The sequence below is a fragment of the Spermophilus citellus genome (genome assembly GCF_964194105.1).
Source record: "Spermophilus citellus genome assembly, chromosome: 16".
In the NCBI taxonomy this organism is placed as follows: Eukaryota; Metazoa; Chordata; class Mammalia; order Rodentia; family Sciuridae; genus Spermophilus; species Spermophilus citellus.
This window is the reverse complement of record NC_138196.1, coordinates 13,378,783-13,405,961: the sequence shown is the minus strand read 5'-3', so window position 1 is coordinate 13,405,961 and position 27,179 is coordinate 13,378,783. Positions and strand designations below refer to the sequence as shown.

Genomic DNA, 27,179 nt, shown 5'->3' with positions numbered 1-27,179 from the left:
CGCGGCCCGCCCAGGTGCTCATGATGGGGCTGATCTTCGCTAAACTGTGGAGCCTCTTCTGTAACCAAGGTGAGAGCGATAGAGCTGCGCAGCGGCTGGAATCCAAGCCAGCGGGGTCCGACCCGTGAAAGGGGACAGTGGAGGCAGTGCTTTTGGTGGACCGAAACATTCTTAGACGCAGAGAAGTGACTTAGTCCAGGGGGTGGGCAGAAACTCGGTATTTTAGACCTGGAGAATGTGCAGGAGAGACCTGGCATGTGGGGAGAAAGAGGGACTCAGAAGAGAAGGCATCTGGTCTCCCAGAATTCAGACAGTATTTTTGGATTTTAGTGGAGCAAAGCGGAAAACACTTAAGGATGCCTAGAGGCATATTTGAGGGCCTATTCAATTTCAATTAGGCATCCTTGAGTCTGTATTTTGCCCCAGGATAAGTGTTCGCCCAGGAACCTAAAACTTCTTTATCTTTCCTTTTTTTTTTTTCTTCTTCGAAACTCGGTGTTTTGTTTTCCATCCTACTGTCTAAGCCTTTGCACCTACTTGTTCTCCGATTTCCCTAGGGAATGAGTTCTTTTATACCGGTTTCCGGAAATCATGCTAACCTCTCCACCTCATTTAGGCTTTAAAAAAAAACAAAAACAAAAAAAACCCTCAGTGTTTTCGGTTTTGTGTAACATGTTACGTGTCCGTAATTAGTCGAGAACAGGTTATGAGACAAGTAGAAGTTTCAAGTCCAAAGGGGCAAGAAGTTGTAAAACCTGTTCTGAGTCGGAATGAGATGTGGTTTCTTGTGAAGAGAACAAATACCCAGACCAAAAAAAGGGGGGGGCAACAGTAAAGTTTTAAGGATTATTTTAGCAGAATGATTTCTTAGTAATTGAAACCACTTTTAAATTCATCAAGTTTCATTTTGTCAGGCATAATTTTTAAAGCATTTTGGTTTTTTTATGCTAGTAGCAATTTGTTAGTTAATGTACAAATCCTTTTTCTGGATTTAAGAAGTCGTGAACTAGAATGTGTGATGCTTCACTTGTTCTTCAAACTGGTAAGAACACTAGTCTTTCCAGATTATAAATATAGATAAAATAACATATATGCAACATGTGTACCCATATATATGTAAGTATCACTCTTCAAGTGATTTCAAAAGTGATCAGAATTTTAACTACCTGTGGATATTATTTACAAATTTAATACTTATTATTTTGACAGCTAAAATGTTCTGAATCTTGTTCTAAGAAATGACTATGTTAAGGAGTGTTTAAATACATAATTGAAAGCATAAAGATTAATAATCACTTCTGTTTATCGTTCCCCTTAGCTTAACAAATAGAAATTACTGAAGTAGTTGATTCCTTGTGCACCCTATTCCATTTTCTTTTCTCCCTTTTCTCTTGTATTACTGTCATTTATCATGTTTGAGGCTCTCTGGCTGAAACTGGAAAGTAGTAAAAAATATAAAGTATAGAAAATAAAAGACATTCATGGGCTATATTTTATAGTCACAGAACTGCTTATGCCTCTTAAATCACCATTTCTACCTAGAATTTTTATTTAACTTGTTGAAAATTTAGAATTAATGGTTATTTAATTTTATTCTCATTCTGCAAAATTTACTCATATTCCATAAACCAGTCTTGGGAATTAGGCATAGGAGATAGAAAAATTAAAAACAAACCAAAAAAAAAAAATACAAACCTCACATGCTCTTAGAGCACTCAAAGATTAGTAGACAGACATAGAACAAGCAATATGGTAAATTGCTTCCCAGATATTCCTAAAAATGTAGGTGGCATCAAGAATGAAGTGATCAATTTTTCTTAGGTGGTTCCTGGAATACTTTGCAGAATAAGGTATACTTGGACTTAAAGATGAGTAGTAGGTTAGGAAGCGTGCTAGATACGGGCAAACTCTTCTCTGGAGAAGAGCTAATTAATACAAAAGGGGAAAAATGAAATACTTTGGTACATTTAAGGAAGCTGAATAGTTTTATTTGGTCGTATAATATATTGATTTGCTTGTTGCTTAATTAGAAGAGATGAGAGTGAAGAGTTAACAGCAGGAACCAAATCACGTAGGGCCTCAATATGTAGAGCAAGCAGTGAGAGCCATTGAAGAGTTTGGTCTTTGGATAATTGTTTAAAACAGAATGATATGATGAGACTTATATCTTAGTCCAGCGTGGGGTTGTTTTTTTGTTTTTACTATATCAGCAAAACTACCAATCGAAGTATCTTCCATTTTCATCACAATACACACCTAATCCTGAAGTATTCAGTTTGGGTTGTATATTAGAATTATGCCCACGATCACATGTTAGACCAGTTAAATCAGAATGAGGGAGGGTGTCCTGGGCATCGGTGCCAAGATAATTCTAATAGAAAGCAGTGCTAAGAACTACTGATTTTATGTACTCCTTTCCCTTAACTCTGTTTCCTTTCCTCTTTGGTTTCGCAGCATTTTAGAGCCCCAAGCATCTTCTTATAAACAAAATATCTTTTTGGGAATAAGTATACTAAAACATGTATGTATTGTCTAAGTAAAGCAATTTAAACATAATTAATCCTTGCAAATTTGTATTATTTTAATTTTAAGCTAGAAGGTTAATACTTTGACAGAATTATCATTGAAATAATTTCAAAATCCGATTGCCTTTGCAAACATTATTTTATATATTTATGTGTTTGTATATGTGTATTTTCATAAAACATACTTGTGTGGGCTATCTTTAAACTTACGTCTAAAGTTTGACATATCATTTAACTTTTATAGGCTTGGTCCTTTTTTTCTGTTACAATTGCACACACTGTTCATCAGTTTTTTCCTAGTGTAATCTAGAAAGACAAATGAAATAAGTTTTTTGTTGTTCATTTTCATAATCAAATAACAATAACATTAATTTCATTAATCATTTCTTTCTCATTGGTGATTTTCATGTTATCATTTTGAGCATTAGTATCTAGCTTTCTTTTTCTTTTTTTTTTTTCTGGATACTGGGGATTGAACCCAGACACACTTTACCACTGATACTACATCTTCAATTCTTTTTTTTCCCCTTCTCACTAAGTTGCTGAAAGCCTCGCATAGTTGTTGAGGCTGGCCTCAAGCTTGTGATCCCCCTTCTCAGCCTCCTGGGTTGCTGGGATTACAGCATGTGCCACCATATCCAGCTTGATATCCATCTTTTTATGAGTGTTACTGTACATTTCTAACCTCTTAAATCTTGTTTCTTACATTTTCCCCCTTTGCTTATTCTGCTCGTAATTCTGGACTTTTTGCTGGTTTCATATATACCAAACTTATCTGTCTGCTTCCTGTCTTCTAGAATCTTCTAGAACATTATTTATCCATACCTTACCAAGGTTCAGTCCATTAATTTGTTCAGATTTCTGATCACCCCATTCCTTAGAAGACTTTCTTTGTCATTTTATTAAAAACAGCACTCTTCCTGTCTTAACACTCTCTGTGTCTTTACTGTTTTTCTGAATAATATTTTTCTATACCCACAATCATATTATGTTTATTTACTTACTTGTTCTATTTCTTTCAGTGGAAATAAACTTGTGGAATTAACTTGGTCTTATTCACTCTTATATTTACAGTGACTGGCAAATAGGTGGTGCTAATTTTTGTCAATTTTTTTTGCTTTATTTTATGCAAACATGAAGTTTTATATCAAAGTAGCATATAAATTGTTTTTTTAAAAAATCGAATAATTCTAGTCTTAAACTGATAAGTATGTCAGTCATGTCTCTATAAACTTTTCTTCTAATGTAACATACTTCCATATTTCTGAATACTATGCCTGTATGGAAATTTTAAACATTATCATTTGCTAACTTATGGTAGAAGAGAATACTATTATGCCTGTTCGATTCCTTCATCATCATATTATAGGTTTTTGGTATAATTTAATCTCTTTTTATGAAGACTAAAGTCTTGTTACCCCTGGGCCATAGCGTGCTTATAATTGTTTCTGTTTTTCCTTTAATATTTTTACCCCAGTGTAAATAATTACAAAATTGTTTTAGTTTTCTTTGCATGTTTGGCTAAGAGGTTCCTGCTCCAAATCCAACATTTACCTCTCTGCTGGTTTGAACTTGTCTTTGCCATTATTGTACAGTTTTTTGTTTGTTTCCTTAAACCAAGTTACTACATCTCAAGCTGTTTTAGTTTTTTTCTTTTTGGAGACAGGGTCTCACTAAATTGCCACAGCTCTCCTCAAATTAGTAATCCTCCTGCCTCAGCCCCTAGAGTAGCTCAGATTATAGGCATGACATTTTCAGTTTAAAGATAAAGATGTAGCTCTTTTGCTGGATGCGGTGGTGGTGTGTGTCTATAATCCCAACTTCTAGGGAAGTGAGGCAGGAGAATTCAAAGTTCCAGGCTAGCCTCAGCAATTTGGTGAGGCCCTAAACATTTTAGTGAAACCCTATCTTAAAATAAAAGATAAAGAGGACGGGGAATGTGGCTCAGTGTTAAAATACCTCTGGGTTCAATACCCATTACCCCCCCCCACCCCACCCCCCAAAAAAAACAGCTGTGTTGGAAAGTTTTTTTTTTTTTGTTTTTTTTTTTTTTTTTTTTTTTTTTTTTTTTTTTTTTACAGGAGAGGAGAGAGAATATCCTTTTTTTTTTTTTTTTTGGTAGATGGACAACACAATGCCTTTATTTTTTTATTTTTTTATTTTTTTTATGTGGTGCTGAGGATCAAACCCGGGTCTTGCCCATGCTAGGCGCGTGCTCTTCCACTGAGCCACAATCCCAACCCCATCATCTGTTGGAAATTTTTAAAAATTTTCTCTTAGGGTTTTTTTCCCTAGAAATATTATTGATTATATTATTGCTAGATTGGTTTTCAAAGATTCCTTTCCATATTGCCTTTTTTCCTACCTATATTTTCTGGGTTATTTCCTTTGTCTTCCAATCTCCCCATGGAATATTTTGGTTCAGCTACTATATTTTGTATATATAAAAGAAATTTTTCTAACTTGCTAAATATTTTCTTACTGTTTTTGTGTCACTGTTCAATGAATATTGTCTTTTCCCTCTTTAGTTTCTTTGAGGTTTTTTTTCTGTTCTCTAATATTATGTTTATATTTTTTAATTAAGCTTTCACAATGGAAACTTGACCTATAGCTCTTTCCTTTGCATGAATACAACTACTGTTTTATAGATTTGCATTTTGATGGGCTATGCTATGACTACCCCTAAAACTTTTGTAGGTATTTTTATTTCTCTTAAGAAACTGCTTCATCTTTTGTTTTATATTATCTTTATACTTTTATCAGCAATGTTTGAGAGTTGTACTTATTCCACATCCTTACCAACATTTGCCATTGTCAGTCTTTTTAATTTTAGTTGTTCTGTTGGATGTGTAATGTATCTCATTATAGCCTTAAGCTACATTTTTCTGGTGGGCATGCTAATTTCCTTGTTCTTACCATTTTATATATATATATATATATATATATATATATATATATATATGTGTGTGTGTGTGTGTGTGTGTGTGTGTATATCTTTGAAGACAGTTCAAATCCATTATTTATTTAAAAACAATATATATCTGTTTGTTGTAATTTTAGAAATTATTACTATATTCTGAAATGGGTTCTTTGTCAGATTTATGTTTCGTGAATATTTTTCCCCAATCTGTGACTTTATCCTCCCCATCCCACTGCAATGCAAGGGATCAAATCCCTGGCCATAAGCATGCCAGGCAAATGCTTTACCACTGAAGTGCACTCCTGTTCCACCTCTGTTCATTTTCTTAATGGGAATTGTCCTGAGAAGAAATTGTTAATTTTGGTGAAGTTTTGTTTCTTAAACAAACAAAAGCTCAATAACTTTTATCTTTAAGGTACCTGCTTCTTTCATCTGGAAGATTAAGCTAGTGAACCACCTCAGATTATTTTTGGGTTATGATATGACTAGGAATTGGGTTTCATTATTTTTTCACATGGCTATCTGTCTGTTCTAGCATAATTTTCTGAGACTTTTTCCCACAGATGGATTACTTTGGAGCCTTTGTCCAAATTCAAATGATCATATATGTCTTCCTTTCCATTGGTCTATGTCTACTCCTAAGCCATATTACACTATCTCAAATACTGTAACTTTATGGTAATTTTTTTTTGTGTTTTTTTTTTTTTTTTTGTACTAGGGATTGAACCCAAGGATGCTTTACTACTGAGCTAGACCCCAGCTCTTTTTATTTTTTTATTTTTGAGACTAGTTCTTACTAAGTCGCTTAGAGCCTTGCTAAGTTGCTGAGGCTGGCCTGGAATTTGCTGTCCTCCTGTCTCAGTGTCCTTAGTTACTGTGGTTACATCACATATGCCACCATGCCCAGCTTTGTGGTAAAATTAGAAATTTGTACTCTAGAGTTCTACAACTTTGTTTGTTAATCTTTTAAGATAGAAAATTTTAGTATTGTTTCTTTGTTTTATATTTTACTAATTCCTGCCACTTCCTTCTTTTTACTCTTTTTTGCTACTTCGCTTCTTAAGGATTAAACATAGTAGTACTGATTTTCTCTCTTTAAATGCAAGTGTTTCAAAGCTATAAATGTCTCTCTTGTGTACTACTGCTTTAACTGTATTCCATAAATTTTAGTGTTGTATTTCAGTATTCAGTTTGAAATATTTTTTACCATTTTTTTTTTGTGATTTCTTCTCTGACCTATGGATTACTTATGAGTATGTTGTTTTGTTAAGCAGATATTTGTTGATTTTTAGATAGGTTAATCTTAGATCCTAATGTAATCTCTTGTGGTTAGAAATATACTCTATAAGATTTCAATTTTATTTCAAATTTATTGAGATTTTTTTTAGTGACCCATCTGTGATCTCTTTTACTCTTTGTACGATTTACATTTTTTCAACTGTGAACATGGTCATAGAAGCTTAAAGGCTGTGGACTAGATTGTCTTTGCCCCTTAACATTTGTCTTTCAAATCATTACATTCCTGTGGACAGCATTTAAACTTTCTAGATAACTAAATACGTTAGATCAATAAGAGTATTTTGTTTTGTGTTGTTGTTGTCGTTTGGTACCAGGGATTGAATCCAGGGATGCTCTGCAACCAAACTACATCCCCAAACCTTTTTAAATTTTGACATATCTCCATAAATTGCTGAGATTGGCCTTAAATTTATGGACTCTGCTTCAGCCTCCATAGTTCCTGGGATTGCAGGTGTGTTCCACCAGCTCTCTTTCAGTATGTTCTTGTTAAAGTCTTCTCATCATTATTCAGTGAGTTGGGGAAGTACATCTTTGGATTATTTTTAACTTTTAGAACACTGTAAAACTCAATTTTGTCACAAAAGTGGGTAAGTATCACATTGGGAAACCATTAGCCAAACTTGAAAAAATTAACACATTTTACTAAAATGTTTTCTTATATTTACTACTATTTAAATTTTTCCTGTTATTCTGTTTACATTTACTATTTTAGTAATAAGTGTTAATAAGTTAAGTAGTAAGGAGTAAATGATAAGTAATGAATACCCTTGTATTTACTATTTTAGTAGTAAAATGTTACTTAAAAATTGAGAAGAAGCTTGACACGGTGGTGAATGCCTGTAATCCCAGTGGCTCTTGGGGCTGAGGCCGGAGAAATGAGAGTTCAAATGCAGCCTCAGCAAGAGCAAGGCATTAAGCGACTCAATGAGATCCTGTCTCTAAATAAAATACAAAATGGGGCTGGGGATGTGGCTTAGTGGTCGTGTGCCCCTAAATTTAATCCCTGTTAAAAAAAATTGAGAAGTAGTAAAGATATGGAACATGGTTATCTTTTTCTATAGGCTCTATACTTCTTGAAATAAAACTATGTTTTAAATACCCATGAAGATATATTTAAATGTTTTTAAACTTTAAAAATAGTGTATATGAGGAATTAAAAGTAAGATCTTTTTAAGCATTTTATTTATGTATATGTAGTTTGCTAATAATGTTAAAATATGATCATGAAGGCAATATATTGCCTTACTAGTTAAAATTGCTTCTCTGGAACCAAATACCTGGCTGGATGAGGTTCTGTTTACTTTGCAGCAGTATGCCCTTGGGAAAGTTATTCAGCCTAAGACTCGAGTTTCCTGTCAGTAAAATGAGAAATAATATCACTTTCTTCTGGGATAATTACAAAGATTGGTCTAGATAATGTATGCGAAATACTTAATGACAATCTTCAGTATCTCTTTTTATTATTGACATTACAATCTTCAGTATCTCTTTTTATTCTTGACATTTTGTTCCTTATCTGAAAGTTGAACGCTAGCTTTTTCTTACCTTTAAGAATATTACCATGTTATACCTCTATTACTTCGTATTAATGGTGCTATTTTTTAAGTGCTTGTTTACCCTACTTTTAAGATTCTTGAGGTTAAAGTCTTTTGCTGTTCATTTTAATCATGAATATCCCATAGTCAAAGCATTTAGTGAACTCAATAAATGTTGAATTGTTGAATCATCATATCTATATTGTTGGTTTGAAAACATTGAATCATCCAGAAATGTGGTTATTGTTGGTGGTTAAAGGAAAGGAGAGGGAAGTGAATATAGTGTAACCTAACAGAGAAACAAGTTCTAGCTTTTCTTATGTCAGTAATTTTGTGATTTTTTTTGGGGGGGTGGTTCATTAGAGGTACATTTGGAGAGGTACATTTGGAGATGAGGTATGTGAGAGAGAAATATTTCTCAGATTCTACAGTCTGTTCTAAACTATAACATCTTATGACTCTATAATTAATATAGCAGTGATAAAGAAGGTTTGAGAGCATATTTATTTTCAAGATTCAGCCATCATTGCTATGTAGGCTTTTTCCTCTTTTTTACTGTCTAACTTTTTTCTGTCTACACCTTTGCAATAATTCAAACATATATTTTATAAATATAGTATCCCAAATTTTCTAAATCACTAAATTTTATTCTTTTTTCCTTTGTTTGGTTTTATGGTTGTTTACAAACTATATTTATAGTACTTGCTCTAGTTACATGATAGCATTGGGATAGATGTGCTCTACTAGAATGTAGCAGTCCCTATTTCATGATATCTTTCTTACACATTAAAATGAGAAGTTGGACATTTGATCATATTTTAACAATATTAATTTTAATGTGATAAAATAAATTTTGACACATTTTACAATTTATTTTTTAATACCACTACTGTTTAGTACCCATGATGCTAGTCTATTGGGCATCAATTGGTATTCTATACTAAAACTATAAATTCTTTTTCCACTGAGTAAAATTTAAAAATCGAAGAGAAAATTTTTCTTTCTTTGATTTTTTTTTCTCCCACTTTTTTTCTTTGAAGTTTCTTTTTTCATTTTTATTAGCCATTGTTTTTTAACCTGCTCCTGTGTACAAGCAAGGGCTCTTACTTATTTCTTTTGGATCCTCATTGTGTAAGTCTGTGTCCCTGTACAACTTACAAAATAAAAACGTGGACCGATTTTTAAAGAAATCCAAAAGAACTAACACCATAGCCAAGAATACAAAAATGTTCATCAAAATTAAAACTTTGCTATTGAAGCTTTCCTTCATTTAGTACAAATAAACATACATTATGTTGGGGTCTGGAGATGCATAGATAAATAACACTGGAAGAATCTCTCCCAGCTTCTTGTTGGAGAAAGAAGCACAATTTGGTTTCCAGGAAGGTATTTCTTTTTCTTTTTTTTCTGGGATTGAAACCAGTAGTACTTAACCAGTGAGCTACATCCCCAGCTCTTTTTTTACATTTTATTTGGAGACAGATCTCATTGAGTTGCTTTAGGACCTTGCTAAGTTGCTGAGGCTGGCTTTGAACTTGAGATTCTCCCGGAAGTTATTTCCAGTGAAATGATGTCCTTGGTAATGATCTCATGGTATGCAGACACTTTTTTTTTAAAGAAAACATTCTAATTTACTGTAACTCTGATAGTTATGGTAATGTCTTAACCTAAAATTATTTTTACTCACGTTTCTATCCCCAACACAAATATTCCTGCCCTGAGCATGGGCACCTTTTATTCTGTGACAGCAAATTGATTTTTCCTTGAATGGGTAAAAACTTTACTAACCAGTATATGACCATCAGCATACTCAATTAGCAATTATTTAGTAGCTTCCTAAAACACAATTTCAACTCTTATGCAACAGAGTGCATTTTTAATTGGTTTTTAATCAATGACTTCTGAACTGCTTTTATTCTTACTGTACAGATGATGATAAATATATTTTTCAGAACAAAGATCTAAAACCTTATTATTCTGTGCTTTTTAAAAACACATAGGCATTCCTTTATAGTTGATGTTCTCTTATAGATAGACTCAGATTGTTGATGGTAATTTTAAGATCAGAAGATAGAATTCAGTTTATTTGAAGGATAATTGTGTATACCTTCATCATAAGAGTTGAAATTGTGTGTTTTAATTGCCAGAATTCCTTGTCAGTGTGGGCTAGAAGCAGTTTTATACAACTTGAATGAAATCTATATGCTATCCACCTTCAGAGTTTGTCTCTCCTTAATTCACTTTGGAGACCAACCTTTGGGAGACCAACTTTCAAAATGATGCATGATTTTTACTGTTAGGCCTTTTAGTACTCTAGTTGTCATGATCATCAAAATGTGAAGCAGAATTGTTTGAAAATGGCTCCAGGGTGGGGCACGGTGGTGCAGGCCTGTGATCCCAGCAGCTCTGGAGGCTGAGACTGGAGGATCGCAAATTCAAAGCCAGTGTCAGCAATAGCAAGGCACCAAGCAACTCAGTGAAACCCTGTTTCTAAATAAAATACAAAATAAGGCTGGGGATGTGTGTGGCTCTGTGGTTGAGTGTCCCTGAGTTCAATCCCAGGTTCCTCCTGTCCCAACCCTGCAAAAAAAAAAAAAAAATGGAAAGAAAATGGCTCCAGGTATTCACTTCATTTTGGTAGTGTCTGTCCATTCTCTTCCCCTGATACTCCTGAGTAGCATGGCATCATCTAAAGTGATGATTGTCAGAATACTGCTTTGGTAGCTTGCAAAACAGAAGACTTGAAACTTTCAGAGAAATACATAAATACTTGTAAGTTTTGCTTACCCTTTGATTAGTGACTTTCTTCTAACTGGTCTCCAGATGCTGAGGAAGTAAAGTTTTCAGCTGCTATCAAAATTTAAAATGCCTGTGCTAAGAGTGCTCTTATTCTTATATTATAAACAAGAACAAACAGCACAACACGTCAAGAGTGCCTCCATTAGAAATTAGGGGACATGAACCAAAAGAATGGAAAAAGAATTATAGTGACTTACAATAAGTAAACTAGTTTCATTTGGTTTAGTTTTGTTTTACAAAGCAGCTTCTCCTTTTTTTTTTTTTTTTGACTGATACAGTATTAAGGCTTTAGAATAGGAATATGACCTGAATTCAGGTAAATGTATTATCAGAATTTTGACACTCATCAGAGGTTATCAAGAGAAACAGGATACAAAATGCTAAATTGTTGACTTCAAAATAATTTGTATTCTGGTTCTTGTGACAGCTTCCATACATATCCTGCTTTCTAAGCATTCTGCCCTGGATTAATGAAATCTTTAATATATTCTGTGTGGTATCCAGAGGTTTTCTCTTTTTCATTCAAAGAAGATCTTAGATTATCTACCACTTACCAGAATAATTAGACAGGCTTTAATAACTGCTTATAAAGAAGTGACTAGTTAGTGCATGGCACCAGAAGGAGAAAAGCACTGAAATGACTTTTGTTGTACAAAAAACAATATCTGCACAGGAAAATTGTTGAATTCAGATTGAAAAAAGCACTAGACTGAGTGACTGCTTATATTTCTCTAAATTAGTACAAGCAGTGAAAAACTAGTTAAGAATATGTGTGTCTTGGTAACAGAAATTATTGCAGTTTTCAGCTAAAAGAGGGTTTTTAAAAAATTTTTATTCTAATTTATATATGACAGCAAAATGCATTACAATTCATATTACACATATAGAATTTTTCATATCTCTGGTTGTGTACAAAGTATATTCACACCATTCAGGTCTTCATATATGTACTTAGGGTAATGATTTTTAAGTGAATAGAAGAAAAGTATCCTGGTACAAGTAGGTGGAAAATCACAACTAAACACAACTTGACAAAAAGCTAACTTGATTAGCAGAGACTTTAAGTAGCTGTGTAAAGCAGAGTCATATGTTTTGTCTACATTAATGTTTATACCCAAAGTGACGGGTGCTTCTAAATTTATTTTAGTAGTTCAGAAGTAGAAATCCAGTAAATAATTTTCATTAACAGGCTAAGTAATAATCATTGTTGAAAATGTGTAATTGTATGAATACATGTAGTTGTAGTATGCAACAGTATTAAATGTTTATGGTTTGCTTTCTTTCTGTAGAACACAAAGTAATTATAGTGGGATTGGATAATGCGGGGAAAACCACCATTCTTTATCAATTGTAAGTATGGATATTTAATAGTTTTTAGTATTTTAGTTATTGAAACATTTTGTAATTAACAAAAATGAGATGCCATTTTTATTCACTTTTTCAATATAATAGGAAGACTTATATATGTTTTTTCAGCATTTTACCAAAAAACTTTAAGAGTAATATATTAATGCTTTAAGAAATTTAATTAAGAGTTTAATTCACTCATCCAAGTAACTCTTATTATTCTGTCAGTGCTAATGCAGTGATCCTTTCAGTGCCAATGAGATGTTAACTTACAAAAATGGATCAGGATCTGAAGCATTTTTACAAATAATAATAAAGTACTTTACAGGATTGCATAGCTCTCACCTCTTCCCTCCACATCTTGTGTTAAAAGTATATGAATCTAGGGCTGGAAGTATAGCTCAGCACAGCTCCTGTCTAGTATGCAGGAGGCCCTGGGTTCAAAACCCAGCCTCACAAAAAAATAAATAAATAAAAAGACAAATGTGCATCAGTCTGTGGCTCACCAGAAATATTCACTTAAGCAATACATGTTATTTTTCAGTTACTCTGCTGAAAACTTACTACCTGTGGTTTGTTTCAGAGTTCAGTAACTGCTTCTTTTAACACATTTTCATTCATTATCCATTGTGTATTTTAATATTTTAAAAGTCTTTAAACAACAAATATAGATATTTAAGAAATTTCTCATCTTTATTATAATTTCATGTAGCCTCAAATATATATATAAAACTCAGGAGAAAACTGGAAGCCTCTTCCAACACAGTACTTTGTCATATTGTCAGCAAACACATGTTGAATTAAATAATTAATGTAACTTAATGATTATGGCAGTATAAATATACAGTTCATTTTATGTAAGATTTTTATTTGCCCATGGTCTTTTTAAGTCTGTAATTTGGGTTGTACTACACTGATTGGGGGAGGGGGGTTATCAGGGATTGAACTCAGGGGAACTCAACCACTAAGCCACATCCCCAGCCCATTTTTGTATTTTATTTAGAGACAGGGTCTCACTGTGTTGCTTAGCACCTCTGTTTTGCTGAGGCTGGCTTTGAACTTGCAATCCTCATGCCTCAGCCTCCCAAACTGCTGGAATTAGATGTGTGTGCCACTGTACCCAACTGCACTAATTTTTTGACTGACCTAGGTCTTAAATTTCTCACATAGCCTTTGATGTGCATGTTTGTGCGTATGTGTGTGTTACTGGGAATCAAACCCAGGAGTTTTCTGCCATGGAACTACATCGCCAGCTCCTTTAATTTTTTTAATTTTGATACAAAGTTTTGCTAGGTTTCCCAGGCTGGCCTGGTATTTTTAATTCTCCTACCTCAGCCTCTGAGTAACTGGAATTACAGGTGTGTACCACCATGCGTATGGATAGCCTACTCTCCAATGGTTGCCAGTGGTCAGTCACCTAGAAACTTGGTTGAGGATGAGGCATTGGTTCTGACCTAAATAATAAAAAATTGGTGGTATATGAATTTTTTTCCCACAGAAATGCAGACTCACACTACAGTGTTCCCTTCTATCCAAATCAAGTTTACATCTCATTCTATTAAAAAAAACAAAAGTCTTCAGCAACTCCAGAGGCTGAGGTGGGAGGATCACAAATTTGAGGCCAGCCTCAACAACTTAGCGAGGTCCTGAGAAACTTAATAAGCCTTCATCTTAAAATAAAAAAAGAAAAAGGGCTATGGATATAGCTCTGCAATTAACTGCCTCTGGGCTTAATCCCCAAAACCAAAAAACAACAACAAAAAAAGTCTTCAGTACTTGTTCTTTTTCAGATCTTTTTTTTTATATTTACTTTTTAGTTGTAGTTGGACACAGTACCTTTGTTTTACTTATATATTTTTATGTGGTTCTGAGGATTGAACCCAGGGTCTCGTACGTGTGAGGCGAGCGCTCAACTGCTGAGCCAGAATCCCAGCCCCCATTTGTCTAGATCTTTATTGGCACAAATGTTCTCCAAGTATTTATTTTGTATGCTTATGGTTTTTATTTTGAAAAAGGTTGATTCATTCTTAAAATATAGGGATAAAACTTACTTTTCTTCTCAAAATGCACAAGAGAGTTTTTATAGTGTTTGTCTTTTTCAACAGCTTAATGAATGAAGTGGTCCATACTTCTCCAACTATAGGAAGCAATGTTGAAGAAATAGTTGTAAAGAATACTCATTTTCTTATGTGGGATATCGGTGGTCAAGAGTCCCTAAGGTCATCTTGGAACACATATTACTCAAACACAGAGGTATGCCAAGAATACTTCTGATTTTTAACAAGAAAAAGAAACAGAAAATAGAATGTAAATTAGGATTATTGACAGTTATCTTTTAATAAGATTGGTTTTTTTATACAGAATTCAGATTTTTTAAATAGAAAAGGCAAGGAAAAGAGTATTGGGAGTGATTATTTATTGAGTTCTTACTGTTGAGTAGGCGCTCACAGTTTATTCTTTTAGCAATATTGTAATATCTCTAAGTATTGGAGAAATTTAACATTAGGAGAAATTATACAACTTTTCCCAAAATCTTGCAAAAATAAAAAGACATGATTAAAGAAGGAGTAAAATATTTTTAAGTATGATTTAACATAAGATTTTCAAATAGCATCAAATGAATATTTAAAATTTTGGTGAGACTGTATTGTAATGTTTAAAAACAAAAAAAAAGATGAGTTTGCAGCATCCCTCAGAGTTCTTTATCACTTATGTAATTATCTTATTACTTCAGAGATAGCCTGTGGAACAAATCTGGACTATCTACAGTTTCTGCTTTATTTTTTCTTAGAGGCCAAGTTTTTATTGTTGTTGCTTTAAAGTCATACAGTGATGATGAGAGGTTTATCTTGAGAATGCTAGTGTAAATAGAATCCATGTAATTTTTCTTTGCAAAGAAGTACTCCTCAGGAATTATTTTCTAAAATGAAGCCTTTTAAAAACTGGATTTGGGAGAAAGTGAAATGGAAAGAATTTTTGGTGTGCAAAGTTGCCTTTTTAAGAAAAAAGATGTATATTGTAATACCATAACTGTATGTGTGCGTATATTCTAATGCAGTGTGTAAGTACTAAACCAGGATGAGTTATTTCAAATATTCAGCACTTGTGGTAGTACTTATTTTATTTAGGTTGGGGGTGAGGAGAGGCAGAAGAGTAGATAAGCAAATATTTTTGTTATAGGTTAGATTAATATACATTTGTCAACAGCATAAATACTTTTTCCAAAGCTCAGTTAAATTCAGCTGTGAAAGAGCAGTTCACCTTTGAGAAATAGGTCAAAGTTAATTCTAGATGTTTCAAGTGTACTTAAAACACTTCAGAAGGGTAGTTTTTGAAACTAGGCGACTTGCCCTTAGTTCATAAAAAGATTTTATTACTGATACCATATGTATGAAATGTTCTTTCAATAAACTATTTCTGTAAGAATATCAAAATTACTATGAAAAATAAAGGCCTTTGTTGCAACACCAGCATGACACCTAGCATTTGCACTCTTAGATTTCAGACAGGGATCTGATCTGTGTGGTATTTCACTAATCTTTTTGTTCACTCTTGTCATCTTGCTTTTTTTTTAATATTTTTAGTTGTAATTGGACACAATATCTTTATTTTATTTATTTATTTTTATGTGGTGCTGAAGATCAAACCCAGGGCCTTGCATGTGCTAGGCAAGCGCTCTACTGCTGAGCCACAATCCCAGCCCCTTGCTTTTTAAAAATTCTTTGCATTGAAGTGACTGACATCCAAAAGGTACATTATAATCTAAGGAGTTAATTCCTGACATCTTCCTCTCATTAACTCACATGTAATTCTTGGTATTCTGTCCATTCTTCCTTTGCTGTATTTCTTTCTCTTTGCTTTTGTCTTAAACCCTTCTCAGTTTACATTTAGATTGCTCTAGTTGTCTCTCTCTAGTTTTAAGGTCATTTCTATAACTTAACTCCATCTTTTCTATCTTATCTTAGATTACCACCCTACTTTACATAATCTTTAGCACCATATAATCTCATTTTTAAAATTTATCTTCTGTATAAGGTGTTTGAGCTAGATGCCTTTTCTTACTATCTTTTTTTTTTACCTAGCAAAGTTACTTTCATTCTTTGTTTAGTTTGAAGTTCCTTGTATTTTTGTTTGCAAGACCAAATTTTTTTTCGTGTACACCTTCACCAATGGATTACTCCAGTTGTCCTGGCTCTCTTGCCTTTCTCTCATCTCACCTGCATAATCCTTTAGCATATTAACACCAATACATATAATTTAACATAGTTTAGCACTTTCTTTGTATGTGGTACTGAATAGAATGCAGGGCCTCATATATACTACGCAAATGATGCATGACCTACATCCACAGCCCCTTTAAAACTTTTTTTTTTTTTTGAGATGGGATCTTGCTAAGTTTGAACTTGAGATCCTCTTGCCTCAGCCTCTGGAGTAGCTGTGATTACAGAAATGCAAACCTTCCCAATACATTAGTATTATTCTTAATGTGTTTTAACTTTTTCTTTCCAATAAGTGGGAGACTGTCTCATAAATATATAGCTGATTATTAGTAAATGAATAATAGAGTAATGTTTTAGTGAAAGTATTCTTTAAATTACTGTTTCTTTTTATAAATCAATTTTATTCACATTTAAAAGCAAATATTATTACATAGTATATATTCAAAAAGCACTTTAACAAATAAACTTGGTTACAGTTTTTGTTTATTAAAATTATCAATTATCATCTTATTATTAACATTTTGTACTCTGTAAGCTCTTGGTGACTAAAAATAGCACTATCTATTTTATAGGAATGACAATGCTATGTGAAGAAGCTACTAATATCACTTGAGTAAATTAGAAAATTTTTCACCATCACATTCAACTTACTTACTTTCTTTTTTTTTAATTGTCTTCTAGTTCATCATTCTCGTTGTTGATAGTATTGACATGGAACGACTAGCTATTACGAAAGAAGAATTATACAGAATGTTGGCTCATGAGGTAAGTTTTGAAAACATATCTTCAAAAAATAATGGTGTCAGGTTTTTTATAATGATTTTTTATAATGATTAGTATACAGTGGTATTGGTTATTTCATCATTAGTAAAACTTTACATATTGAAAAATTTATTTGTTCTTTTTAGATATATATGACTAATAGAGTGTCTTTTGGCATATTAAACATTCATGGATTATAACTTACTCTGATTAGAATCCTATTCTTGTGATAGTACATGATGCAGAGTTACCTTGGTCATATATTCAAATACAAGGCTAGGAAAGTGATGTCTGATTAATTTGTACTGTCCTTCTCATTCCCCCTACCTTTCCTTCATTTTCTTCCTTTCTCTAATCCAGTGGACTTCTATTCTTCCTCTCCCACTCTCTCTTGTGGGTTGGCATCCATATGTCAGAGAGAATTTCAGCCTTTGATTTTGGGGGACTAGGTTATTTCATTTAGGCATATATACTCCAGTTCCATCCATTTACTGGCAAATGTTATCATTTTGTTCTTTATGGCTGAGTGATATTCCGTTGTGTATATATACCACATTTTCTTTATCCATTCATCTCTTGAAGGACACATAGGTTGTTTCCATAGCTTGGCTATTATGAATTGAGCTGCTGTAAGCATTGTAGTGACTGTCACTGTAGTGTGCTGATTTTAAATCCTTTGGGTTATAGACAGAGAAGTGGGATAACTGAATTGAATGGTAGTTCCATTCCAAGTTTTCTAAGGACTCTCCATACTGCTTTCCAGAGTGGTTACACCAATTTGCAGTCCCACCTGCAATGTTTGAGTGTATCTGTTTCTCCACATCCTTGCCAACATTGTTTGTTACTTGTATTCTTGATACTTGCCATTTTGACTGGAGTGAGATGGAATCCCAGTGTAGTTTTAATTTGCATTTCTCTAATTGCTAGAGATGTTGAACATTTTTTCATATTTTTTTGACCATTTGTATTTCTTACTCTGTGAAGTGCTTGTTCAGTTCCTTTGCCCCTTTATTTATTGGGTTATTTGGCTTTTTGATGTTAAGTTTTTTGAGTTTTTATCTGGAGATTAATGCTCTATCTGAGGTGCAGGTGGTAAAAATGTTCTCCCATTTTGTAGGCTCTCTGTTCGTGTTCTTGATTGTTTCCTTTTTAGTTTAATACCATCCCATTTATTAATTCTTCATTTTACTTCTTGCGCTTTGGGGGTCTTATTGAGGAAGTCAGTTCCTAAGCCGACATGATAGAGAGCTGGGCCTACATTTTCTCCTAGTAGATTCAGAGTCTGTGGTCTCATTCCTAGGTCCTTGATCCACTTTGAGTTGAATTTTGCGCAGGGCAAGAGACAGGAGTTTAATTTCATTTTGCTACATATGGATTTCCAGTTTTCCCAGCACCATTTGTTGAAGAGGCTCTTTTCTCTAATGTATGTTTATGGCATCTTTGTCAAGTATGAGGAAACTGTACGTATGATTCCTTTGATCTTCATGTCTGTTTTTGTGCCAATACCATGCCATCTTTGTTATGATAACTCTATAGTATAATTCGAGGTCTAGTATTGTGATACCTCCTGCATCACTTTTCTTACTGAGGATTGTTTTGGCTATTCTGGGCTTCTTATTTTTCCAAATGAATTTCATGACTGCTTTTTCTGTTTCTAGGAACAACATAATTGGAATTTTAATAGGAATTGCTTTAAATCTGTATAGCGCTTTTGGTAGTATTGCCTTTTTGACAATATTAATTCTGCGTATCCAAGAACATGGGAGATCTTTCCATTTTTCTGAGGTCTTCTTCAATTTCTTTCTTTAGTGTTTTGTAGTTTTCACTGTAGAGATCTTTTCCAGCTGATTCATCATTAGTGTATTGGAATGCAATTGATTTATAGGTGTTGATTGCATACCCTGCTACTTTGCTGAAATAATTTATGAGTTTTAGAAGCTTTCTGCTGGAGGTTTTTGAGTCTTCTGTATATAGAATCATGTCATTGACAAATAGGGATAGTTTGAGCTCTTCTTTTCCTATTCATATTCCTTTAATTTATTCTATCTAATTGCCCTGCTGGGGTTTCGATGACTATATCGAATAGGAGTGGTGAAAGAGGGGATTCCTGTCTTGTTCCAGAGTTTAGAGGGAATACTTTCAAGTTTTCTCCATCTGGCATGATATTGGCCGTGGGTGTAGCACAGGTACTTTTATAATGTTGATATATGTTCCTAGTTTTTCTACTGTTTTGAACATGAATGAATACTGAATTTCATCAAATGCTTTTTCTGCATCTATTGAGATAAACATGTGATCTTGTCTTTCAGTCTGTTGATGTAATATATTATTTTTATTTGGTTCTGTATGTGGAACCAACCGTGCATCCTTGAAATGAATCCTACCCGATCATGGTTCAGTATCTTTAAATATGTTTTGTATGCTATTTGCCATTATTTTAAGATTTTTTTTATCTATGTGCATCAAGGATATTTATAGGGTCTGAAGTTTTCTTTCCTTGATGTGTCTTTGTCTGGTTTTGGTATCAGGGTGATAGTAGCTTCATAGAGTGAGTTTGGAAGGGTTCTCTCCTTTTCTGTTTCATGGAATAATTTGAGGAGTATTTGTTTAAGTTCTTTGAAGGTCTTGTAGAACTTGGCTGAGAAGCCATCTAGACTTGGACTTTTCTTTGCTGGTAGGCTTTTGATGGCTTGAAATTGATGTGTTGAATTTTCTGTATCCTCTTGATTCAATTTAGGAAGATCATGTGTCTAGAAATTTGTTGATGTCTTCATGATTTTCTATTTTATTTGAGTATATATTCAAAAAAATCAATGAAATAAAATGTTGGTTCTTTGAAAAAATAAATAATATTGATAAATCTTAGCAAAGCTAATGAAGAAAAAGAGAGAAAATTCAAACTACTAAAATTCCTGATGTGGAAAAGGAAATAACACCACAGACATTGCTTGAAATACAATTGATAATTAGAAGCTACTTTGAAAATCGGTACTCCAATATATTAGAAAATCATGAGTACATATTGAAAATCTTGACATCAAAATTTGATTACTTTTGCAAACATAAAAAAGCCTGACATTAATTTATAGGCTACTACTCTTTCTGCAGTGTTTTTTTCCACATTGAAATTTCTTATGCATGCCTTAGAATAAAGTGTGATAAGTGAGATATGAAAAAAGAAAACTTTTAGTAAGTATTATAATTATTAAATTATTTAATGAATAATGAGATCATTGTAACGTTCTCCTTTAATTAGTTACACATGACAGTAGAGTGCGTTTTGACACATCATACATAAATGGAGGATAACTTCTCATTCTTCTGGTTGTAGGTGATGTAGAATCACATCGGTCGTGTAGTTATATATGCACATAGGGTAATAATATCTGATTCATTTTACTGTCCTTCCTACCCCCATACTCCCTTGCCTCCCGTAACTCCCCTCTAACAAATGTTCTTATGAAACCTTTTGATGTGATTTTTCTCTCAGAGGTTTTCCAGTATCCTAAAAGTAGTGATTGTTATTTCTTTGCTTATTTTTATACTTTTACTGTGTTTTACTGTACCTCTTCTTTAAACCTCTTATACTTATTATGTGTATTTTTTTATTTCAGTTATTTTCACAACATTGAAATTTAGTCATATGTCTATATTTCAGATTCTGGTATATTCCCCCCACCACCACCACCAGGGATTGAACCCAGGGGCACTTAACCACTTAGCCACATCTCTAGCCCTTTTTCATATTTAAATAGAGACAGGGTCTCACTGAATTGCATTAATATGTGTACATTCTTGGAGTCATTACTCTGTCTACCATATCCCATTCACCAAAAGAGGATACAATAACCCTTTATCCATCTTTGCCAATTTTATTCTACATGCATTACATTCCCTGTTTAATATTCTATAATTTAAATACTGAGATGAAAGATTAACACATCCCACATTATATGGTAAGAGATTTGGAAAAGATAAAAAATTATGTGTGTGTGTATGCACACATACGAACACTCAAATATTTTCATATCAAAATTAGAACTACTTGAAATTACTATCATCTTTATGTCTGCATCTGCCTCTGGCAGGTGATTGTAGTCATTATTTGTAGCTATTTTGTTTATTACCCATTCATTCTGTATTGTCTCTGTGCTCCATGGGTGTGTGGGCTGGTGTGGCTTCTTGCCTGGTGGGGCAATGCAAACCTTCATTCCAGAAGGCTCTTGGTCATAAGCAGTCTACCTGTACTGATTTACAGTTTTTCATTTAGTTTCGTCATAGAACAGGAGAAGATTAAGAAGCCCCCAGTTGGGATTTCTTACATTCTACACATACCCTTCCCTTTTCTCATTGTATATTAGACACCCAATTGCTCCTGGTAGTCAGGTTCAATCACCCAGGCATTACAATAGCCACTTTCTCTGCCTGTTGCTTCAATGGCTTGAGGATCTTCAAGTGACTGGGTGGCACTTTCAGCTTCCAATGTATTGGGCCCTGTGGAGCGAGCATTGCTGTTTTGGAATGTAAAACCTTCAGAGCAGCATACTGCATAGTTGTGCAAATGGGATGCAAAATGTTTCTAGTAGATCTCTAGGGACTTCCTCACAGCACCACAAATCCTGTCCACGGGAGAATCACCACCCTGTATTTGTTGCTGATTTAGAGCATATACTATCTCCTAGAGGACATTGTCCCAGTCCTGAAAGGTTTTGCTACCCAGCTGATTCTGAATCCGGCTTTAAACAAACATTGCACCAGCTACTCTAGGGATGTTTGGGGAACATGTTCAGAGCATGGGCATGAACCCAATGCTGTGGGTTCTGTATTTGCTATAGAATGTCATCCTTGAACAGATGCTAGGCTGTGTTGAATACTAAGATGGTGAACAAGGTATTCACAAGTCAGTGGATGCTGATTATGGCAGAAATAGAGAAACAAATCACATCTGTATTCAGTGTCTTATCCCGTGAGCATACAACTCTGCTCCTTCCAGGATGGAAGGGCTCCAAGGTAAACAAACCACAACTAGTGTCTGGCTTATCCCTCCAGGAAATGATGCCATATCAGACACACAGCAGGTTGTTGGCAGACCCAGCATTCTATAATAGCGGGAGCCAGGTTGTACTTCCTGAGTTGAAGACCATGTGCTTGAGTCCCATGTAAACTGCATCCATGTGACCATGGCTACAGTGTTTATGAGCCCATTGGGCAAAGACTAAAGTGGTAGAGGAAAAAAGACTAACCTGTGTTCATAAGAAAAGTCTTCCCATCCACCTGATTAAATTTATGATAGGTTCATATATATGACCATTCTCCAGGATCTATATATATGTCTTCTGCATTGCTAAGTGAGAGTATAGTGGGAATTATCATGCCCACATCTTTCCAGTTCTTTGAGAATATCACTAATCCATTATCCCCCATAAATGGGGTATTGTTTTTGCTTTCTATTTTAGTAAGTAGAAAGGGTTTATGTGACTTTTATTTGGCCATTGCCATCAGAATGGCTTGCATTCCATGGACCATAGACTGAAAGTAAAAATTCTCCCAGTTTATTACTATTTCTCTGTCAGTTATGAGTTCCAAGACTAGATATATCACCAAAACCCAGTATGAGATGGACCAAAACACAATTAACCACCTGGTGTTCAGAAATCCCTACTCTGACTGGAGATGTACAATGGCAGGCAGGATCACCAGGCATTTGTATCAATTCAGAGCAAGTATCTAGTATTTCGTAAAAGTCTAATTAGTCTCCCATCTCTAATTCACAATCACCCTGAAAATTTTCTATAGGTACATTTATGGATGACAAACAATATTTACAGTATAGATTATTCGTTCTATAGTGGAGGTTTTCCCTCAAGATGATCTTCTTCCTAATGTAAAGTCCCATTATGGTAGGCTCTAAAACAAGCTTAAATGTATTTTTAAAAATAGAAATCATAAAATATATTTTCTGATCATAAGAATATTAAATTTAAAATCAATAACAAACTATTTAAAAATGCCCTAATATGTATATAAAAGAAACACTCTTTTAAATGCCTCATGGATTAAAGATGATAGTACAATGGAAACTGGAATGTCAAGGTGAAGTACAACAATACAGAAAAATCTACAGCATACCTACAGGAAAACTATGGATTTAAGAAGATATATTAGAACTGAAGAAAGGTATACAATTAACTAATTTTCCTCCTTGAGAACCTAGAAATTAAAAGCAAATTAAACCCAAAATAAGTAGAAGAAAGTGAATGATAAAATTAGCTGCAGGACTCAATGAAAGAGAAAACAAATCATAAAGAAAATCAACAAAGTCAAAGGTATTCCTTAGACTGGTGAGTGACGATTCATAATATCTTGATTCATAATTGCCCCATACAAGAAATATCGTGAATTTCCATCAACAGATGATGGGTAAGCAAATTGTGTTGCATGAAAACATGGAATGAATCATCAATATGTACAAAAATCTATATAAACCTAAAAAAACTATACTGTTAAAAGTGAAACACAAAGGAGTAAATACTATACAATTCCATTTACATACAATTTAGAATAGGCAAATTTAATCTATCAGCCTTTGTGTAAATCAGGGTACAGGACAAATGGGGAATCAACTGCCAAGGAGCACAGAGGAAATTTGGGGAGTGATGGGAAAGGTTCTAATATGAGCAGAGTGATGTACCAACTGCTTATTTACAATGGGCATATTCATTTTTAACAGTGTTATTGAAGTCAAAATACCACACAGTTCTCTCTTTGATGATTTTTAGTAAATTAAACAGCTGTGCAACCAGCATGATCCAGCTTTAGAGCAATTCCATCACCCCTACAAGTTCCCTCTTTCCCATTTGTAGTAAATCCCCAATTATGTCCCTGGTCCTAAGCAATCACTGATTAGATTTTTGTCTCTAGAGTTCTTCCTTTTCTTGCAATTTTATAAAAATAAATTTTGTATGTGATGTCTTTTGCTCAGGGTGATGTTTTTGAAGCTCATCTATATTGTGGCATATATCATAGTGCCTATCTTTTCTTGTTAGGTAGTAGTCCATCAAATAAATATGCTACATTTTATTTATCCATTCATCTGATAATGAACAACTAGATTGTTTTCAAGTTTGAGATTTTACAAATAAGCTGCTATTAACATTTGTGTATATCTTTGTGTTAGTGTTAGAACCCAAAAAAGCTGAACTGATATCCCAACTCTGGTATTTAGCAGCCGAATGACCCTAGAAAATTTACTCAACTATTTTTCTCATCTGTAAATGAGGGTAAATGATTTTATATTTTATCAGAATTGTAAGAATTAAAATAATGTTCATAAAGTGTCCAGTAAAATATATAGATATTGCATTTAGTAAAAGGTAGCTAAGAATGATGATGATGGATAGATGGATAGATAAATAAGATAGATAGATAGATAGATAGATAGATAGATAGATAGATAGATAGATAGACAGACTGAACAAGAGAGAGATAATGCCTCACACTTCTGTATTTGGAGAATAGAGTTAGTACAATCAAAGAGTCCACTGTCCATGCCCAACTCCAAGCTAGACCAAATGACAGATGCATGTGGTAAGAAGGGTTTGCTGTTTATGTTCATTCCTCCTTCTTTTCTGGAGCCTTATCTAGAATATTGACCATCTTTTATAGACAGGCAAAAGACCAGAAGGTAAAAGAATAAAAACTAGGAAAACAACTATAGTCGTAAACTGTGAATAAGAACAGCTTCCAAGTGGTTTAGGTTCTCAGAGGCTATCGTATAAGAGAAACAGAAGTGAAAGCAGCATGCCCCATTCCCAAATACACTTAAGGTAAAAACTTGGCCTCTGCTCCTAAGGTGTGCCTAGGAGTAACTTTGATAGGGGCTCAAGGCACTTGGAAGGATGATAAGCATTCTCCAGCTTCAAAGATCTTCCACCTCACTAAGAAAATAAGCCTAACATCCAGGAAAAAGTTAGCCTTCTACCTACACAAAACAGTACATCATCAGTTGTTCAGTTTACATTGGCCAGGTCCATTTACTGTGAGAGCCTGGAGGAGAAGGGACTTACATAGGAATGATGGTAACCTTAGAGAATGCAGGGTTTGAGGTGAATGCTGAATATCTCCTCTTTTAAGACAGAACACTTTAATGAGGACTCAGAAAAGGGAGATAGAGAATAGCAAACAAATGAAAGGTGAAGGTAGAATTGGATACTCTATGAAATTATCATTCAAGTTCTGTAAATGTGACACTAAGACATAGACTGATACTAACACAACCACTTAAAATGGACTTAGTGTCATTATAATTAAAAAAATGTTTACATTTGTGGGCAAAATGCTGGTTATTAAAGTCTTGTTCTGCATATTAAAGTTTCCTCCCCATGGATGAGAACTGGGTCTCAAACAATAAGAATTCCTTCAGTCACTTTTTGTCATAAAGCATTTTTGGTCAGTAATTAGTGTTTAGCCCACAGTAAAAATCTAAACTTGTATCATTACTTAAAGGTAAAGCCTCTCACTTCCCTGCTCTCCAGCTTGACCCCAAGAGGGCAGCTGCCTACAGTGAGAAAGGAAGGCTTGTTGCTTATTCCTTCACCCAGAACTTCTACTCTTCTGACTTTCCCTCTTGGTTTCTGACACTATAGCACTGGAGCAAGGGGAAGGGGAAAAAAGACAGATGCATGAAATTCTAGAAGCCTGTGACAGAGACTAGATAGTTGTTCATTCATTAACCACTTCCTCTTCTTCCTGGTCACATAGCTGGACAGTATGAAGGACTCTCCTGTCACTGACTCAGGTCTAGCTGAAAGAATGTGAATGGGTATGGCATGTACCAGTTTCAGGCTTTCCAGGCCCATGAAATTCTCTTAGGTGTGATCCTTCTAGAATTTTCCTCTCCCATCAGCCTGTGCAGTGGAATTAAGCAATTTTGGAGGTCACATGTTGATTTTATTATTTTTTAAAATACACAACAACAGTGGAATGCATTACAATTCTGAATCTTTACAGGGGAAAAAAAGCCTACCACCAATGACAAGCACTTATTTATTATCTTAGTCCACTTGGGATACTGTAACAAAATACCTTGGACTGGGTTATATATAAGAAACAGAAAATTATTGCTTGTAGTTCTGGAGGCTGGCTAATCCAAGATCAAGGCATCAGCATATTGGGGTCTGGTAAGGGCCTGTCTCTCATTGATAACACCTCCTATGTGTCCTTTGATGGTAGAATGTCAAAGAGCAAATAAGTTCTCTCAGGCCTCTTATGAGGTGACTTAATCTCATTCACAAGGAATCTGCCCTAATGACCTAGTCACCTGCCAAAGGCTGCAACTCTTAATATTAACACATTGGAGATTAGATTTCAACATGTGAATTTTGGAGAGACACCAATATTTCAACCATAGCACTTATGTTAGACTTTATAAGAAAGAGAAATAATGTCCATTGTAATAAGTCACAGGTTTTGCTATTCCAATTATAAACATTACCCTAATTAATATACCCTTTTATTGGGTATATTTATTGTTTCTTAATGACTTGTAGGTACTCTGTACTTATTATGAAATATCAGGCCACCCCCCAAGCTTGTTACTTGCATTTGAAATGATCTTTGTTATTTTGAGTGCCAAAAGTTAACTTTCTTTTTTTTTTCATGAACACTACAAAATTTTATTATAGTTCTGACAATGACTTTCACAAACAATGACTGGCAATCACGACTTTTATGGTCTAAGCCTTTTGCCATTATGTTTAGAAAAGTATTTTGG

The 27,179-nt window shown here is 34.1% G+C and overlaps 1 protein-coding gene across 1 annotated transcript; it reads left to right on the top strand.

The window, feature by feature from the left end:
- LOC308635270 (ADP-ribosylation factor-like protein 5B) lies at positions 1–26,052 on the top strand (the record flags this gene model as incomplete). Its single annotated transcript, XM_081269631.1, has 5 exons — positions 1–69; positions 12,368–12,428; positions 14,531–14,678; positions 17,327–17,410; positions 25,942–26,052. The coding sequence occupies exons 1-5, from the start codon at positions 21–23 to the stop codon at positions 26,050–26,052; spliced, it is 453 nt and encodes a 150-aa protein (XP_081125757.1). The 5' UTR covers positions 1–20.
- Positions 26,053–27,179: the final 1,127 nt, after the last annotated feature.